This window comes from Schistocerca americana, chromosome 6 (assembly GCF_021461395.2).
Source record: "Schistocerca americana isolate TAMUIC-IGC-003095 chromosome 6, iqSchAmer2.1, whole genome shotgun sequence".
Classification (NCBI taxonomy): domain Eukaryota; kingdom Metazoa; phylum Arthropoda; class Insecta; order Orthoptera; family Acrididae; genus Schistocerca; species Schistocerca americana.
Window position 1 is genome coordinate 435353281 of NC_060124.1, and position 17463 is coordinate 435370743.

Here is a 17463-nt window from a genome sequence, read left to right on the forward strand (position 1 = left end):
TGAGGGAGAAAGACTATTTGTTGATTGTAGACATTTAAACAAATTGTTGGTGAGGGAATTAATTAATCCGAAAATACTGATGAGTTACTACAGAAGCTTGACAATATTAAATTCATGACTAGCTTGGACATTACTTCTGGATTTCTTACCATATTATCTTATGAATTAAGAGTGATAACAGTGACAGAGGATTGGGAGCACATATATTCCAAGAGAAGATTGCAGATGGTAAGTTGGACACAAATCTATAGCTTTTGCCAATAGAAATCTACATAAAAGTGAAACTGTTACAGGAAATGAGCTTGTAAGGCCCAGTCAAACAGAGAGCAGGCTTCTCTTGTGGTTGGAATGCAAGGTCCCCCATAATGATTGGCTGTGATCAAACAGAACATGAGCAGGACACTGTGATACAGTTGTCGAATGGTGCTTGTTGTGAGTGAGTCAGCTGGTGTTCAGTTAACAAAAGTAGCAGTTCTAATGATGATTAATTTGCTTTTATTTGCTTCCGCTTCAAGGAAGTGAAGATAGTCTGTACATGATATTAACAATAAACAAAAAGATCATGGTGAATTTCACTGTCTTTTCAAAGAACTGTAGTCTTGTGAAGACTTGTTCTTCAGTTATTTTTGAATGCCTCACAAACTATTTGAAACTTTACACATATTCATTCAACTGAAAATTGGAAAAAAATGAAATGAACTAGGGAACTCTCTTGGGTTCAAAGCAAAGACTGTATTAAGTAATCACATTATTTATGATGTCAACTGATTCTACCATCACCGTTTGGAAGAATATTATTTATGATATACATCATTTACTATAATTTTACTTTATTTTACAGGCACTTTCAATACCACAAGATTTATATCAATACTTACATATTTTCAAAACTATTAATAATTATAAAACATGGAACTAGATAAATAAGATATAAATGGAAAAATATTGTCAACACTGTCTACAAACAATTGCGAGCTTTGTCATCTAGAATGAAAATCACATTTGCCTTCTTGTACATTTCTCTGGCACTAGAAAAGTCATTGGAAGATCCCCCTGGTTCCAAGATTACAATGGTAATGTCAAGAGGATGAGGATGGGGAGGAGGAGGAGGAGATCCCATCGATAACAAGGTCATTAGAGATGGAACACAAGCTCGGATTAGGGAAGGGTGGGTAAGGAAATTGGCTGTGTCCTTTTAAAGGAATGACCCTGGCATCTGCCTGAAGCAATTTAGGAAAATCACGTTGGCTGGTTGGCTGGACGCAGGTTTGAACTGTCGTCTTCCAGAATACGGGTCCTATGTGCTAACCACTGCACCATCTTGCTCCGTATAGTGACATCATTTGATGATCCAGTTTCGGTACTACATTGTGTCGCCACTGAGCTGGATGATGGAAGCAATGCAGGGGATAGCTGCAGTGATGTTGCATTGTTTAATACTGCAAGTTCACTACCTCCAAATAACTGAGCCAGTAGATTTTTAAATGAGTTTGTGTGCAAAATGTGAACAGCTTGAATGAGTGTGAACAGCTCAAAAATAAGTCACCTATTTGGTAGAACTCATGCTTCTCTCTTCTTTGGGACTGCAGCTAAAGCTTCCTTAATCTTTTCATTTTGGCTTTTTTGCCAAAGGAGCTGACACTGCTGGTTCATTTGATGCTTCTATCTCTCAACCCTCAATGTCAAGTAATGATTATTCTGACTCTTCAACATTTGATGATGTAGGATGTAGTGTGGTGTGTCACAAAAAACTCCAACTTATCTGTCAATGGGCAATTCTGATATATCTTGGCTGAACCTGTGCCTTCCTTTATGAATTTTAGATATTTGCCGGTGGAGTCTTGTGGATTCTTCCATTTTGCTCATACAGCTTACCTGTCAATCAAATCACATGCAAATTACTTATTTTACTCTCACAATGCATCTCTTACTAACATGGGTGGTTTCAGTTGCCTGAGACTGCAGTCGTGTGTGTGAATTACGTTTGCACAGTTGACTGGAGGAACTGAATTACATTCTCCGCCAGGGTTTCAATTACCTCTCGTCGTGCCCTGAAATGAGAAATGTCCTGCCCACTATCCTCCCCACCCGTCCTACCGTGGTATTCTGCCGTCCACCGAACCTACACAATATACTCCTTTTTTGAATTGTGCAGGTCAGAACTTTCCCTGCAATACATCCTACGTTCCCATAACCCTCCTGGCCTCAACCTTCGTTAGTCACTGTCCTCACACATCCAGCCCCCTCCCTGTTCCCATTCCAGCACTACACAGCCATCATTTCACCGCCACACCAAGTCTTTTAATTTCTTTTTATTTCTCTCCTTTCCGCTACTTACCCCATCCCCCCTCCACACCTTCTCTCCTGCGCTCCGTCTAAACTGCAACACTTCACTGTCCGCCACTTCCACCATACTATCCCTCCCCCTCCCCGCCTCAGCCTCCTCCTTACCCCCACCCAGTCACCACTCCCATCATGCCATGGTGCTGCTGCTCGCAGTGTGGTTTCAGCTCTCTGAGACTGTAGACATGTGTGCAAGTAGTGTTTGCATGAGTGTGTGTGTGTGTGTGTGTGTGTGTGTGTGTGTGTGTGTGTGTGTGTGTGTGTGTGTGTGTGTGCATGTGTATATGTGTGTCTACTGCTGACAAAGGCCTTAATGGCCGAAAGCTATAGTTGTGTGAATCTTTTCGTTCTGCCTATCGCGACTCAGCATCTCCACTATATGGTGAGTAGCAACTTTCCTTCTCTGTTATTGTTACATTCCATCCTGGATTTTCCATTGTTTGATTTTATTTCTGAATATAAACTTTTACAGGGTAGCCATTTAACAATTGCCTAAACCGCTTTACCCCCTTGCTTGGTAATTACTTGAGAAGTAAGTTCCCCCAAAGCAACAGAAAGTGATGCTCAACAGCAGATTCTTGCTACAGATTCTTCTACCATCAACAAACACTACAAACTCAGAAAATATAAAATAAAGATGCAAGCAGTAGTGATGAATGTGACAGCTTATCAGTTATGTACTTTGTATTCCACCTTTACATGCACAACCATTAAAGTTATTGTATCACTTCTGTTTTTTTTTCACACAGTAGTGAAAAGTCCACATTTAATTAATTTCTTTACCCCTTGTTTACAAAAATGTAATTGTAAAAACTTTACACATAGTTGAAAATACACATACGTGTAAAATTGCATGTTACGAGCAAAAATTGAAACTGAAAAGGATCACTAAGTGAAACTACCATCTTTTACATTGAATACCTTGCTAATCAGTGCAGCAACAGCGGTAATGAGTGCAGCGACAGTGGAACCATGAGGATTACAGGTAGATACTGAACTCTAGAGTTCACTTCCAAGACTTGGTTGTTGGACAGTACACATAACTTGTCTGTCCTGCATTTCAGGTTACCACTGTAGATCTAGCTTATCATGTGCTTTTCTGTCTGTAAGTTATTTCCTATTTGATGACTATATCATTCAGAGCTCTTCAGGTTCTCTTGATGGTATGTGATGATATGTCTTTAGAAATATATTCACGCATCGGAAAACATTATTGGGCATCGCTTTCATACCAACCAGGATAATCATGTGTGGCTGAACCGCCTCCTCTGTTCCTCACTAATGGAATCGTGGATTCTGCAAGCTGACAATCTGATCAATAAATGCAATATCAGCTACTGAATGAACTGCAAAGTTATCAGAAATCAGTAAGCTCCAATAGTGACAATGATAATGACAATGAAATGGTGGCACTGCACAGTAATGTAGTCAATGCCAGCAAAATCTTCAGCAAAGCAACTGCAAAAGACAGAATGAGCTTGAAGGAGTTCAGAGTTGCTGTCATTGCAGGCCATGTAGGAGCATCACGTTGAAAAGAGCAAATTATGCACCACACCTCAGCATACATACGGAGGCATACATGCCACAAGCATACACATCACAATCTAAACTAGTACAAGAAGCTGTAATGCCAACTACTCACCTTAGTTACAATGAAAAGATCTTCACGTTTCAGTTTCCCCGAATCAAGCCATTTCTTTAAAGCTTGCCCTATTTCTGCTTCATTTCCATACATGTAAGCTGTATCAATGTGCCTGTACCCTGTTTCCAAGGCAATATCAACAGCACGTCCAACTTCACCTTTAGACGACTGTAAAAAATGAACTGCATTCAATATTACTACAATAACAAAGGGTTCCAATCTGCTAACAATATAACTGCAAGGGGTGATCAAAAAGTTTCCATTCGAAGGCCCAATCCACAATCGGTATGCCAATCAGGTAAAATCACTATGAATATTGTGGCAATCATCCCACCAATGCACCAAAAAGAAGATACCTGTTTGGTAAAGCTTCATATCCTACTGTGTGAAGAAGTCCGTAAATGCCTGCTGCGCATTCTCGTCCAACAGGAATGGTCGACCTTCCAACGCCTTTTTCCAGAGACCAAAGAGGTTAAAATTGCATGGGGAGAGATTTGGGCTATAAGGCGGGTGCTCAATTGTCTAACAAAGAGATAGAGGGGCTGGCCAGTACTTACCTCAGCTCAGTACAGCTGATAGATACACAAAAAACAGAACCGAAAATTTACGTTCCTAGCTTTCGGAACAAATGTTCCTTCATCAGGGAGGAGAGAGGTTGTGAGTAACTGAATCCACTTTCCCTTCTTCTCTTTCTTTCCCCTCTCTCCTCCCTGATGAAGGAACATTTGTTCCGAAAGCTAGGAACGTAAATTTTCGGTTCTGTTTTTTGTGTATCTATCGGCTGTACTGAGCTGAGGTAAGTACTGGCCAGCCCCTCTATCTCTTTGTTAGTATTTGTTTCACATCTTTATATGAGATTTTCCATTAATCATTGTGCTCAATTGTCTCTCAGTTGAATTGGCATAATTTATGGGTTACACCATTTGTGATATGCGGATGTGCATAATCATGAAGCAGCAGCACATCTCATCATAGTTTTCCTGAATGTTTCGCCTTGACTGCACACCATATATGCCCCGTACACATTCTTCATTCTACAAAGTATGGGTATGTCTACTGGTGTTTGTCATTCAGGAACCAAGAACAGAATAACAGCATGTATGTCCTGTTTTGAGGCATTTGGTATCATCATTGCCATAGTTCACATCTGGAAGATATAAATGCCACACTAATCCCTTGCCTAAACGTCAGTGCTTATATACCCACATTGTAGTCACACTATGTTGCATATATGCTCCACAAACTTTTTGATCACACTTTTTAATGTTTATATACAGTAATTCCTCTTTATATTTATTTATTTATTTATTTATTTATTTATTTATTCATTCATTCATTCACTCACTCACTCACTGACTCATTAGTTCATCATTTCTGTAGATCCTATAAAGGAGAACCTTCAGAGATGTGGAACAAGTCAAAGCATATATAGAAACTTAGTATTTATACTAAGTTAACAATGAACTATCACTAGGCAGCTTAATGCTATTCACACTTAGGCTGCCTAAATTGAACTGAGTAGATCAGAAAGAAAGATGCTACTTTGAAAACAGCTTCCACCTCCTTAGTTTTATTATATAACTGCTGTTTTTGTTATATAACTGCTATTATCAGCTTAACATTTACTTGATTCCAATTGTAATTTTCAAAGAACATATTTTTTTGTATATATAAACACTAGGTCCTATTTATTATTTGTCTTACAGCTTTACAACTACCACAGCCACTTGTCATGTAGGTAATACAAATTTACGATCCCTAGAGCTGCACATTCAGATAGTATGTACGAAGAGCGGCTAATGAGGTATGTTATTAATTTTCTTTTGGACTGATAGAGATTCCCAATTCCTTGTTTTAGGTTAGATAGGAACTGGTCGAATATCTTCCCAGCAGAGTCCGTTACTCCATTCTGAACCCTGGACAAGATGCCAAAGTCTACATGAAAATTATTTGTGTCTTGTATTGTGGAAGAAAATCACACTTACTCTGAAACTGATGTTTATTACCATCAACAATAACCATTAAAAAGTAAATGAATAGGGAAGTAAGTGTAAGAATGCCAAGATCTTTAAAAATGCTTCTTCAAGATATGTGATTATCAGATTGCCCCAATATTCTTACAGCTCACTTGTGCTGAACGGACAGTTGATTTACTTTAGATGCACTGCTCAAGAAGATAATTTCATAATACAACAGGGAGTGTTACGTCACAAATAATGATGGTAACATTCATATCTTTCATTCCTGAGTGCCATCAAGAAAATATTTATAAATCTTCATTTCAAAGTACTTATGCTGACCTTATTCCAAAAGATTCACACAGTTTTGTCTGTTTTCTATTTCATGTGAAGCTTACAAGATTATGAATATAATAGAGGGAAACATTCCACGTGGGAAAAATATATCTAAAAACACAGATGATGTGACTTACCGAACGAAAGTGCTGGCAGGTCGACAGACACACAAACAAACACAAACATACACACGAAATTCAAGCTTTCGCAACAAACTGTTGCCTCATCAGGAAAGAGGGAAGGAGAGGGAAAGACGAAAGGATGTGGGTTTTAAGGGAGAGGGTAAGGAGTCATTCCAATCCCGGGAGCGGAAAGACCTTAGGGGGAAAAAAGTTTTTCCCCCTAAGGTAAGTCTTTCCGCTCCCGGGATTGGAATGACTCCTTACCCTCTCCCTTAAAACCCACATCCTTTCGTCTTTCCCTCTCCTTCCCTCTTTCCTGATGAGGCAACAGTTTGTTGCGAACGCTTGAATTTCGTGTGTATGTTTGTGTGTCTATCGACCTGCCAGCACTTTCGTTCGGTAAGTCACATCATCTGTGTTTTTAAATATATTACAAGATTATGACTTTGAGAGAATACACTCCTCTGTTGCTGGTCACCATGATGTTTTAGCCGATGGCCAAATCCTGCCACTTTATAATTGAGCCTTTCATTAATGTAATGAAAATTTTTAGTTTCCGTTAAGAGTTGGTTTGACTGCAAGCATAGTCGGTTCACATAAATAACATCTATATTTTACATGGCCATAGAGTAGTTATCTATGTAATAAACATTCAGTACACAGTGTTAAGAGAAAATTTAGGGAAAAAAGGTTAAGATAATTCTGCGTTCTGATATCAAGGACAATAAATAGTTCACATCTTGGATTCATTATTAATTGGAATTACTCTACGTGAATATACTTTGCAGCGAGTTTAGCAGACATGTAAGGTCCAATATTATGATTATGTTGGGTCACAATCCTAGCTGAGTCGTGCATCACCCACAGTCCTTAGTGCTTTATCTTGTCTCATGAATTGTTGAGCCACAATTCTAACTGAGTCATACATACCCACAGTCGTAAGTGCTTAATATTGTCTCAGGAATTTCATGAAGTAAAAATCAATAGCACCGATAAGTCTCTCTCTCTCTCTCTCTCTCTCTCTCTCTCTCTCTCTCTCTGTGTGTGTGTGTGTGTGTGTGTGTGTGTGTGTTGGGTCAATTTCAACCAAACTTGGTACCTTTGTACTCCTACCGCTCAAACTGTGGAAAAAATCATTGTGCGCATAAGAACTACTTAGCTCCCACTGAGGTGGAGGTGACATAGGAGATAGGCAAGGAGGAGGGAAGAAGATGGACAGAGAGGGGGAGGAGGATATGGGCAAAGAGGAAGTGGACGAGGAGATGGACAGAGAGGAGGTAGAGGAGGAGATGGATCAAGAGGGGAAGGAGGAAATGGACAGAGACAATGGGAAAGAGGAGATGTGTGCAATATATATGACATACATGTATGTGGACCAGGCCATGGATAAAATGCTATTGTATTATAAAAATTAAGGTTCTTCTAAACTACATGATCAGTTTCAACCAAACTTGGTACACATATCACTTGCTGTCTGGAAAGTCACATTATGGTGGTAAACACCACTCCTCCCACTGAGGATGATGTGAAGATGGGGTGCCAGAAGATGGATAGACAGGGGGGGGGGGAGGACTGGACACAAAGAGAGATGGAGGGAGGAGGAGACAGACACAGAGATGGAGGGATGAGGAGACAGAGAGAGAGAGAGAGAGAGAGAGAGAGAGAGAGAGAGAGAGAGAGAGAGAGGTGCAGAGACCTGACAGAGAGGGGGAGGGGGTTGGAGAGACTGACAGGGAGGGGTCTGGTGGAGGAGACTGTAAGGGAGCAGGATGGTGGAGAAAACCAACAGGGAGTGGGGTGGAGGAGACTGACAAGGAGGAGGTGTGGATGAGACTGATAGGGAGGGGGAGGTCAGAAGAGACAGACAGGGAGGGGAGGCACAAGACCAACAGGAAGGGGGGGGGGATGGGAGAGACCGACAGGGAGAAGGGGGAGGGGCAGAGGAGACTGACAGGGAGGGGGGTTGGAGGAAACTGACAGGGAGTGGGAGTGGACAAGATGGACAAAGGGACGGGGTGGATAAGATGGACACATAGAGGGGGTGGACGAGACGGACACAGAGAGGGGGAGGACAAGACAGAGGGGGGTTTAGGAGTTCAACAAAGAGGTGGGGTGTAGGAGTCTGGAGCGAGGGGGTGTAGAAGTCTGACAGAGAAGGGATGTAGGAGACCAATAGTGAGAGGGGGATGCAGGAGACGTACAAGGGGGGGGGGGGGGGGGTTGGAGGAGATAGACAGAAAGAGAGAAGCGGGTGGAGGAGAGACAGAGAGAAGGGGGTGGAGGAGAGACAGAAAGAAGGGAATGGGGGTGACAACCAGAGAGAAGGGGGTGGTGCAGGAGACAGGCGGAAGATGGAGTAGGGTAGTGGGCAGGTGAAAATGAAACAGGCTGTGAGGAGACATGTGAAAAAGGGTTTGGGTGTGAGGTGGAAATGGAAGAGGGTGTGAGGAGGCACGTGGAAGGAGGACAGGTTGTGGGGCAGGAGGAGGAATATGGACAGGTTGTGGGGATGAAAGTGGAAGGGGGCATCTTATGAGGGCGCAGGTGGAAGCAGGACAGGTTGTGATGAGGCATGTGGATGAGGGACAGTATGTGATGAAACAGTTGGATAAATAGTGAGAGAAATGGAGCAAGGGGGGGAGGGGAGAGATAAATTAGGTAAGAGATTTAAATGTTTCTTGATTACTTTTAGGACACTATTTCAACAAAATTTGGTATATATACAACAAATTTTTCATATAAAAGTAGTGTGGGCATTAGCAACCCACTAGTCCTAGGGATGGGGATGAGAATGTGTGATATGTAAAAATTTTCTACAAAAATATTCTGGTACTTCTTTTCTGTATTTAGTTCAATTGTAATACTTTAAAAGTATGAAACACAATTTGTGTCTTATTTGTGCTGTTCAAAGTGTCAAACAGGTCACAATAATGTGCACTACAGTGAATCAAAGTTTTTTGCAACATGTTTTGGGACCAAGATCATCCCACATGGCTGAACACCACAGATAAATTTAACATCCTCTATGGAGTCATACGGTGTAACACAGCAGAGATTCATGCATATATGTCTATGCACAATACATATGACTCGTATATATGTGGACAAAGGCACAGGTAAATATGTTGAATATATCTATTACCAAACAGTTTTGGATGGTGTTGAGCCTGCAGTCACGCAATATTTTTTAAAAAAGGTAAACCACCATTTAACTGTGTAATACTATATTTATCTTCCATGTTATTCATATTTTGGCTTTTATGCCGTTCTCAAGTACAATGCTGCAAGTAGTTAGATCATTATTATGTCATATCTGTTAGGGCATTTCAAAGCTACTTTAGACTGCCTTAATAGATATGAAGTAATAAGGGTCCAGAAAATTTTAGCATTGTACTTGAGAATGGCATAAAAGCCAAAATCCAGATAGCACAGAAGATAAATATAGTAATCAGTCAAACTGCATTTTTTAAGTATTATTCACAGATACTGCTGAACTTCGTGTACATCATCAATGAATAATGGTCATATCTAACTCGATAATTATATAATTTGGTTCTACAAGGGAAAATAATTTTGAAATAGTATCCTGTTCTGTACTTAGTATTGTCAGCCAAAATTGGAGATTTATTTTACTTTGCACAACCAACATGTTGTGTTACATGCCCATTTTCTAGTACTACTGTTCCAAAAACTCTGTTCTTATATACAGCAAAAATTGCTGAAATAAAAGTGACCTTCTGTTGTGTGGTAAATAATTTATCACCAATATTGGATGGTGAAAAATGGAATAGTTAACCTGTAAACCTGCAGTATATTAGGTAGTACTTCAGCGACATCTCGTTTCATTACTTAATGTCTTCATTGTATGTTACCATATCTTGATGTATAAAGAGTTACAATTTAATTTTTTTATATAGTGGAGATACTGAGTCACAAAGAGGCCTATCTGCAACTCAAGTGTCCCTGCTACATGGTGAGCACCAATTATTCTTTTTATAATATTGTTACATTCCGTAATGAATTGTCTATTGCCGAATTTCATTTCTTTCATGATGATCAAATATTTGTTGTTTCACAGTACACCAAAAGAGTGTCATATCTTTAAAACAGTGTGATGACACCAGTTCTTGTGTTTAAAAAAATGATTTCATGCACTATGAATTGGTCATTCTTTAAGCTGATATTATTTGATAGATCCATAAATAAAAATACACCTAGTTAGGTATCTTCTTCTTTGTCTCTGCAGCATAATAAAAGACTGTTTCATTGATACTCAAAATCATTTTGCTTTTCTTCTAAATTTTTGAAGTAATACAATATAGTGTACCATAATTAATAGTGTAAACTGGCATGGGTGAGAGCATACAATAATAGAAGCAAAAAAATCCTGCAAATGAGTCTTTTGTGAGATAATTATGAGTGTGTGGTTATGAACTGCTACTGAATTTAGTCCAAAACATGAGGCATGATCAAAAAATGTAATGGGAATTTTTGAATGTTGTAGGCATTATACATTAAATTTTCATTTTTTGAAATCTTGTTGGTGCACACTTATGTTTGCGTTTTCAACTGCTTTGAATATATATTTTATTGTTGACAACTGAGAAGGTTTTCTAGTGCTCAGCAAATTTTTACTTTCAAAAAAGATGTCTCAAAGAATGTGCAGTAAATTTTGCTTTGAAAATGGAATAAACTGCAGCATCACATTCGAAATGTTGATGGGACCTTTTGGCAAGTCAACTACGAGTAAGACAAGAGTTTACAAGTGGTATAAACGTTTCAAAGAGGGTCAAGAAGATGCTGAAGATGATGACCACCCAGGACATCCTAGCACATCAATTACTGATGGAAAAAAAAAAATAATTAAAAAGGTTCTGGAAAATCGCTGGATCACTGTCAGAGAGATTGCTGATGATACCAGCATATCCTCTGGCTCATGCAAAGCAATTTTTTGGGGCATGAAATGTGTAGCAGCAAATTTTGAAAGTTTGCTCTAAAAATGTTCAGTTTTGACCAAACACAACACCATGTAGACGTTGCTCAGGAATTGTAGAATAAAGTCGACAATGATCCATAACTCCTAAAGGAGGTTATAACAGGTGATGAAAAATGGGATATGACTTCCAAACGAATGCCCAACTGTCCCAATGGCAACTGCCAGAAGGTCAAAGGTAAAAAAAAATTCAACAAGTTCAATCATATGTGAAGGTTCTTCTGTTTTCTTCCATTATAATGGGATAATGTATCAAGAGTTCCTGCCTAATGGTTGTACAATCAATAAGGAGTACTACCAGGAAGTTATGTGCCATTTGCAGCAATAAATTTGAAGAAAACAACCAGAAATGTGGCAAAAACATTCATGGAAATTGCGTCACAATAGGGCTCCCACTCACACTTCAATGTTTGTTCATGACTTTTTCGCAAAAAAAAAAAAAAAAAAAAAAAAAAAAAACAGTTATGTTGCCTCAGCTACCCTGTTCACTGGACATGGCTCCCTGTGACACCTTTTAGTTCCCAAGGCTGAAAAGAGTTGCAGGAGAATATGGGATTGGAAATAGGTACGAGAGAGGAGAAAGAGTAATTGAGTTCTGCAATAAATTTGAAGTACTAATGGTGAACATGCAGTTCAAAACTCACAAGAAAGAAAATTCCAGCTGCATTACATCATGGTCAGAGATTACAAAACCAGATACATTGGATTGTAGGGTGTACCAAGGAGCAGATATACACTTGGATCACAATTCAGTAATAATGAAAAGTAGACTGAAGGTGAAGATAATCATCTACAATAATCAATGTGGAACAATGTGGGATGCTGAAGAATGAGGGTTGCCCAGAAAGTAATGCACTTTTTTCTCAGCCGAAAACAATGCTATGAGCGTGAAACATTACATACATATTATTTGAAGTCTCCTGAGCAAGCACACCAAGTTTCCATCACTTCCACAGATAGTAACCTGAAACCCAAAGTGGAATGCTCTGAGATATTTAGCGAGTCATGGAACGCATATTGGAAAACAGATTAGAGGCCACAGGAGGGGAACTTTTCATTGCAGTTGACAAAAATATTCTCTCTCTTGAGGTTGAAGTTGAGCTGACAGTGAAGTCAATTGGTCTCATATAACAGGTCTAGGTAAAACCAAGTTAATTGTTGGATGTTTTTACTGGCCACCTGATTCCAATTTGGTAGTTCTAAAGACATTTGAAGATAGTCTTGAGGTGTTTGTAAGTAATACTACAGTAGTTGCAGGTGTGAGTGCAGACTGAGATATCTATGGATTTACTGTGGAGAGTACAATCATGTGAAGCACTTTCAACAAATTTTCTAAAAACTGTCTTTAGCAGCCAGTTTGGCAGCCCACACACAATGAAAATATCTTAGATGTCGTAGCTACAAATAGGCCTGAACTTATTGAGAATATCATTATAGAGACAGGGTTGGTGATCATAATTTTATTATAGCAACTATGATTATGAATATTAATAAATCAGTCAAGAAGGCTAGAAGAGTGTTTCTGCTAAGAAGAGCAGATGAGCAGTTGTTAGCACCTCACTCAAGACAACGAATTGACACCACCTATATCCAATAAGATGGACATAGAGGAATTATGCATATTGTAAATTGTGGTCAGGAGAATTATGTGCCTTGTAAGTGGATTAAGGACAGAAAGACCTGCCATGGTTTAACAATGAAATTTGGAAAATGCTGAGGAAGCAGAGGCTGCTGCACTCTTGGTTCAAAAGAGAACATGTGAATAACAACAAGCAAAGGTTAGTAAGATTCATGTGCCTGTGAAAAGGCCTATATGCATAACATACTATAACCACCATGGCCATACTTTAACAAAAGATCTGGCAGAGAACCCAAGAAAAATTAAGTCCTATGTAAATTTGCTAAGTGGGTCTTGAGCTTCCCTCCAGTCACTCGTTTAACAGTCTGGGTGGCAGTTGAAGATAGCAAAATAAATGCCAAAGTTTTATTTTCCATGTTTAACAAATCGTTAACACAGGAGAGTCATGCAAACATACCATCATTTGACCACTGAAAGACACCCATATTGATGACATAGTAACAAGCATAAGTAATAAGCTGAAAACAAGTCAGTTGCCAGGTCCGGATGGAATCCCAAAATGGTTTTACAAACAGTACTCTACAGCACTGGCCCCTTACCTAACTTGCATTTATCACAAATCTCTCGCACAGTGCAAAGTCCTAAGCAAATGGAAAAAAGTGCAAGTGACTCCTGTGTATAAGAAGGGCAAAAGAATGGACCTGAAAATTACAGATCAATATCCCTAACATCAGTTTGCTGCAGTATGTGAGGAATGCAATAGGGATGGTGAATGGTTGACTTTGGTTTATTGGGAAAGTTTGGGAAGTGTGATTCATCCATAAATCAGACCACATATAGGATGTTAGTGTGACTTACTCTTGAGTACTGCTTGAGTGATGGGAACCATACTAGGTCAGATTAAAGGAAGACATCGAAGCAATTCAGAGGCAGACTGCTAAATTTGTTACTGGTAGGTTCAAGCAACATGGAAATGTTACAGAGATACTTCAGGAACTCAAATGGGAATCCCTAGAGGTAAGGCAAAGTTCTTGTAGAGGAATACTATTGAAAAAATTTAGAGAAGCAGTATTTGAAGCTGACTGCAGAACAATTCCACTGCTGCCAATGTAAGGACCACACAGATAAGATACGAGAAATTAGGGCTCATATGGAGGTATACAGACAGTCTTTTTCCCCCGCTCTATTTGTGTGTGGAACAGGAAAGGAAATGATTAGTAGTGGTACTGGGTACCCTCTGACAAGTAATACAGCAGCATTTTAAAACAGTTCTGCCAACTGTCAGATTTTTATTTTAGTGCGCGGATTATCAATTGGTTTTATAGTTGAGCACTGCACTCCTTTCCGTGCCCAAGTTAGATACACTAGAAGAAAGAGTAGATAAGTTTCACTTCTAGTTTCACACAGTTGGATATCTCTATTACTGTCAAAATTCAATGAACTGTTGATAAATTTTGTGAGTAAATAACTCTATTGATGCTATGCTTGAATATAACGTTCAGAAGGGTCACTGTTTATGCTACAACCTACAAAAGCTAGTTCACTCATCATTTCAGAATGAAAGTGAAGAAATCAGTATAGTGCTTGCTAAACATAACAATTGAATACAACAACAGATAATTTATTACATGTAATAAGTATCTCAATATTCTGCAAAACTCATTTAGCTTTTTGCTCATAGGTAACTTACTTCACACTGCATTCAGCCAATAGCTATGGAAACTGGCATCATATCAATTGCATAAAAACATTAATTCCACAAAATTTAATCTTATCCATAACTAATCTGAAGGAAACCTAAAAACAGTTATAACTAAAACAACCTAAAATAAGTCACAACAAGAATTATGACAAACTGAACCTATCATGTTGCACTTCTTTTACTTACAAGACACAGAAAAATTCTTCTTAATAAGTGTTTTTTAGTATTAAAGAAAAGAGGATTAGATTATCCCTCCATTTGTATTATATTATTTATAGGTAACTGGGATATAATGTATTTTTGTAATTGATCCATAACTTATGGCATGTCATATATTAACAACTCAAAACAAATACTCTAATTTTCTACAGAGAATAAATCAGAAATAAGGACTGACAAATTTTGGTATACTCGAGTTTCAAACAAACATTTACTGAAATTTTATACCTCAAAGACAACCCATCAAAAAGCTTCTATTTTACCGGAACTTCTCTCTTGCAGCAATGAGTTTCAAATCAAACTTCAGTCACCTCACCTGAAATGTTCCTAGCCCAACAATAGGCATTTTATGCCCATTAAAGAATGTCACATTCTCCAGCTTTGGCGCCATCTTTTATTATATGTCAAATGTGCTGCTCCTAGCAATGCTGGAAAATCCACCTCACCAGCAGCTGGTTGCTGGAGCTTGTGAATAGCCACTGGATTCAGTGCACTGCAAGATAACAGCATATTACATAACTCATTCAACAACTAGTTCACATGACACAGCACCTTCACAGTTTATCATGTTTACTGGTGATGAACTTGTGTTACTCTGCACATTTAAAGGTATGGTAATTGCACAATAAGTGGACACATTTTAGTTCCCTAAAAATGAAGTCAAACAACAGAAAATTTGAGTCTGAGATACAAAAAACCTCAAGATTTTTGGCATACAAGGGATAACATGAGAGTTGCAAAATTTCATGTAAGCTCTGTGATATTTTCACTCAAATTTAGTGCAACTTAAAACTGCTACTAGTGGCCATCTACAGCAGGTATCTGGATCATATGCACAATATTTTATGCACAATACAAAGTTTAAATTTCAAGGCTATGTTGACCATCATCTCCATGTTGCATGAGATCAAATTGGGGAAAAACCAATTGTGATGATTTTTCAAACTTCATTGACTGCAATAATTTGGCACATTTAGATTAAAGTATCTTTTGCAGTTCAGCAGATAATTTCACAGTTATCATTTATAGCAAGCTTTAGTGGTTATCTGAATATAATCAAGAAGAAAAATTTGGAAAGGAAATTAAAAATCAGGGACAAGTTTTAAGATTTGTCAATAACATTGTAATTCTGTCAGAAAGTGCAAAGGACTTTCAAAAATAGTTGAAGAGAATGGATATCATCTTGAAAAGAGGATATAAGATGAACATTACAAAAGCTAAAAGAAGGGCAATGAATTTAAGCCAAATTAAATCAGGTGATGCCAAGGGAATTATATTTAGGAAGTTAAAACACTCAACACTGTATATGTGAAAATTAGGAATTTGTTAGCATTGAAAATAAATTTAAGTATTAGAAAGTATTTGTCAGAAGCGTAGCCTAGCCTGGATGATAAACAGTACAGACAATGAGAGAACAGCAACTTTTGTACTCTGCTCTACACCTGAATACGAGATGTAAAGATGGGTTGGCTGAGCTAATCACAGAAAATGTACAGGGGTCCACCATCATAGATCCCTGTGATTATTGCATAAAAAGGGTAACAACATGGGAGCCGTGTATGTAAATCCAAATAAGTTCTTAAGCAATAAATGACTGGGTAAGGATGGTCTTCATTTAAACAGATTAGGATCAAAAATTCTTAAATGTTTGCTGATACTTGAAAAATTCTGAATAATGGGGGAAACTTATAAGGAATGATGGGGATTAGAAACAGTGTTTGGTAACTAAAACGGCAAGACCGAAATGATAACCCAAGAAAGAAAATACTGCTTGAAATCATAAATAAGAAAGAATGTTCCCTCATAATGCAATGGAATATAAATGGTCTAAGTACTGACTTTCAAAACAAAAGTCATAAAATGGATGAATTACAAATTATTATTTCTGAGTGTAAAAATATCAAAGTTATTTGCCTCAATGAACATTGGCTTTCATCTGATAATATTAAAATTTTTAACAAAATCGAAAATTTTGAAGTAGCAAACAGCTTTTTTAGATGTGAGAAATCACATGGAGGCTCTTGCATACTTACTCATTCTGATATAAAATATGTAATAAGAAATAGTTTTAATAATTTGAATGAAGATAGTATATTTGAGAGCTGCTGTATCAAGTTAAGGGACCTAAATATCATAGTAGTTTCTATTTACAGAGTACCAGAGAAAGCTACAATTGAAGCTTTTCTGGCCAAATTTCAGTGCCTCCTTGAAAATCTAAACAAGGAAAAGGAAAAATGATTGTAATAGCTGCCGACTTCAACATTAATATCCTAGGTGAAAGCTATTATGAGTCCAAATTCACTGACATAGTAAAAAGTTTTGGCTTCAAAGTAAACTTTACGCAAGCCACTAGGGTAAATGCATAGTCAGCCACCTGTATTGATAATATCCTAACCAACTATGTGTGTGAAAATGTCCATAAATTTTGCTTAGATCTAGGAATCTCCGACCACTCTACATTATTCACTGAACTACCAAAAATTAACAAAGAAATTCCATGTGACAGAAGCTCTATGAAAAGGAACTTCAATGAAAAAATTTCACTGTATTTAGAATATGACAGCTGTAT

The 17463-nt window shown here is 38.2% G+C and overlaps 1 protein-coding gene across 3 annotated transcripts in view; it reads right to left on the minus strand.

Moving 5' to 3' along the window:
- Positions 1-17463, minus strand: part of LOC124619504 (1,5-anhydro-D-fructose reductase-like) — a 114929-nt gene that overhangs the window by 82075 nt on the left and 15391 nt on the right. For all 3 annotated transcript variants that reach the window (XM_047145949.1, XM_047145950.1, XM_047145951.1), the window contains exons 2-3: positions 15211-15387; positions 3986-4153 (exon numbers count right to left, since the gene is read on the minus strand). In XM_047145949.1, coding sequence (XP_047001905.1) covers positions 3986-4153; positions 15211-15285 — 243 coding nt within the window. In that variant the 5' untranslated portion in view covers positions 15286-15387. The remainder of the gene's footprint in view (positions 1-3985; positions 4154-15210; positions 15388-17463) is intronic.